General features: G+C 34.1%; 1 protein-coding gene across 1 annotated transcript; it reads left to right on the top strand.

Moving 5' to 3' along the window:
- Nucleotides 1–361: 361 nt before the first annotated feature.
- LOC107798859 (uncharacterized) lies at nucleotides 362–2285 on the top strand. The gene is made up of 3 exons (XM_016621891.2): nucleotides 362–1388; nucleotides 1463–1560; nucleotides 2106–2285. The coding sequence occupies exons 1-3, from the start codon at nucleotides 362–364 to the stop codon at nucleotides 2283–2285; spliced, it is 1305 nt and encodes a 434-aa protein (XP_016477377.2).
- Nucleotides 2286–2788: the final 503 nt, after the last annotated feature.

Genomic DNA, 2788 nt, shown 5'->3' with positions numbered 1-2788 from the left:
TAAACCAAGATTAATTAGTATTCCTAAGTTGTCTAGGATTTGATATTTGGTAGTTTATTTAATTCATGTCTAGTTAGGTTTTGTTTACCAATTTTATATTGGAATAGGTTTTTGGTTTTGTAGTATTATAAATAGGGGTGCTACTACTTGTTTTTTTTTTCTTGTAGAGAGATTCAAGAGTTTATGAGTTGTGAAAAACTCTCCTACCAAGTTCTCCCTAATTTAATAAATTTCTTCTATATAGCTTTTGCTAAATTTCTTGTTTGTGCCTAAATTGTTCTTCGGGTATTTTAATCCTTCAAATTGGTATCAAAGCCTGTGTGAGATTCTGTCAGAGTCGATAAAGATCCTAAAAAAAATTATGGATACTCCATATTTACATGATTGCCAAGTTTTCAAGTTTGATGGCAAAAATAATTTTGAAGATTGGCATCAATATATGAAATGTTTTTTCAATGTTGTTGGATTATGGTCCATTGTTGAAACAGGATTTGAGGAACCCCCAAAAGGTACAACATTGACAGGTGATGCAGCTAAGCAATTAGAGAAAAATAGACAATTGGATTATAAGGCACGTTACTATCTCACTAGCAAGGTTGAATTGCATGTATCTAACAAATTTTTGCATGCAAAATCAACTAAGGAAGCGTGGAGAATCTTGGTGAATTCACATCGAGGTTCCGCCGAAGTAAAGAAAGTCAAATTGCAAGACCTAAGGAGACAGTACGAGTTGGCCCAAATGAAACCAATAGAATCCGTTAAAGAATTCATTATAAGAATTACTAATAGTGTCAACGACATGAGGACCAATGGAGAAGTACTAGATGAAGTTAAAGTGGATGAAAAAATATTACGGTCCTTGGGTATAAAATTTTACACGAAGAAGGTGGTTCTTGAAGCTACCAAAGATCATAGCCCTTTTACACTTGATGATTTAGAAGGTGAATTGGTGACATATGAGATGTCCCTGACTCAAGACACCCCCGAAATAGTGGAGGAGGCGTTGCAAGCAAAGGTGAATCAACCTAAAGCAAAAGAAGAGATAAGTTATCCTAAAGAAACAAATCAAAGATACCAGAATTTCAGAGGTAGAGGTCGTGGTAGAAGTAACTATCGAGACAGACGTGGTAGAGATAATTTTTCTTATCAACAAAGAAATAGTAATAATTTCTGGAAGGAACAACAAGGTCATCAAAATTTTCAAAGACATGATAAATCTAAGATTCAGTGCTATAATTGTGGTAAATTTGAACATTATGAAAGCGAATATTGGTCTAATAAATTTGGTAATAAAGACGTACATGCTAAAATGGCTGAAATAATGGGGATAAACAAGAGACTTTATTGTTTTCTAATTCTGGGGTTGAAGAAACTAAAGGGAATGAGTGGTTTATTGATTCGGCTACATCAATCATATGAGTGGAAATAAAAAATTATTCACTGATCTGGATGAAACATTTAGGTACAATGAGACTTGGAAATAACGCAAAGGTGCCTGTTGTTGGAAAGGGAAAAATTCACGTTACTGTGAAAGATAATTCTTCTAATTTTATATTAGATGTATTTTATGTCCCGAGCCTTCATCAAAATTTATTGAGCTTGGAGAAACTATCCGAAAAAGGTTATGATTTGCGTTTTAAATATAGGATTGGCACAATTAGTGATGATGAATTTGGACTAATTGCAAAGTTTAACCTGAACAATAGTTGTGTGTGGCCTCTTTATCTCAATAGTGATGATTTACCTTACTTTAGTTTTATAAACTGTGATGATACTTGGTTGTGGCATCTACGTCTTGGTCATTTTAATTTTGGGAGTTCGAAATTTCTTGCAAGAAAGAACTAGGTTGATGGTTTGCCTTCTATTGATTTTCCTGACAAGAAGTGTGAGTCGTGTATTTTGGGAAAGAAGTACAGAGAATCTTTTCAGAAAGGCAGCGCTTGGAGAGCTAATTCACCATTGCCGTTAATTCATTCAGATTTGTGCTCAGTTGAAGTTTCTTCAATGGTGGTAGTAAGTATTTTAATACTTTTATTGATGATTTCAGTCGAAAGACTTTGGTATATTTTTTGAAAAATAAATCTGATGCATGTAATATTTTTAAGAGCTTTAAAGTTTATGTGGAGAAGCAAAGTGGGTGTTTTATTAAAATATTGAGGACTGATATGGGCACTGAATTTCTTGTTTGTGATGATTATTTGAAGAAGTATGGTATTAAGCATCAATTGACAGCTAGATATACACCTCAGCAAAATGGTGTGGCTGAAAAAAAAATTGAACAGTGATGGACATGGTGAGATCTATGATGCATTCTAAAAATATTCCAAAAGGTTTTTGGGCAGAAGCTGTCTCTTGTGTAATTTATGTACTAAATAGGTGTCCTACACGGTCTAATTTTGGAAAAACTCCACAAGAGGTATGGACAGGTAAGAAACCAAATATTTCTCATCTAAAAGTATTTGGTTGTCTTGCTTATGCTCATGTTCTTGATGCTTTGAGAACGAAATTGGATGATAAAGCTGAAAAATATATTTTTATTGGTTATAGTCATGAGACAAAGGGTTATAAGTTGTTTAATCCAGATACAGGAAAAGTGATTATTAGCAGAGATATTACTTTTGATGAGCAGAGTTCTTGGGATTGGTCAAAGAAGGATCCTGAACCATCTAGGTCTCAACCAATAATTCCAGTCATAGAGGAAGGAAGTTCTAGCAGACATCAAGAGGAACATGTAGTAGATATTGTTCAAGCAGAGACGTCCCGTCGCCCGCAAAGACAACACCAATTA

The sequence above is a fragment of the Nicotiana tabacum genome, chromosome 6, assembly GCF_000715075.1.
Source record: "Nicotiana tabacum cultivar K326 chromosome 6, ASM71507v2, whole genome shotgun sequence".
Classification (NCBI taxonomy): domain Eukaryota; kingdom Viridiplantae; phylum Streptophyta; class Magnoliopsida; order Solanales; family Solanaceae; genus Nicotiana; species Nicotiana tabacum.
This window is presented reverse-complemented; position numbering and strand designations above follow the sequence as displayed.

Excerpts from the sequence above, each read along its gene's own strand:
- LOC107798859 (XM_016621891.2), top strand. The coding sequence starts at position 362 with ATGGATACTCCATATTTACATGATTGCCAAGTTTTCAAGTTTGATGGC. Across the intron at positions 1,389-1,462 it reads GAAACTAAAGGGAATGAGTG|GTACAATGAGACTTGGAAAT; the intron begins GTTTATTGATTC and ends TGAAACATTTAG. Across the intron at positions 1,561-2,105 it reads CTTCTAATTTTATATTAGAT|AGCTTTAAAGTTTATGTGGA; the intron begins GTATTTTATGTC and ends AATATTTTTAAG.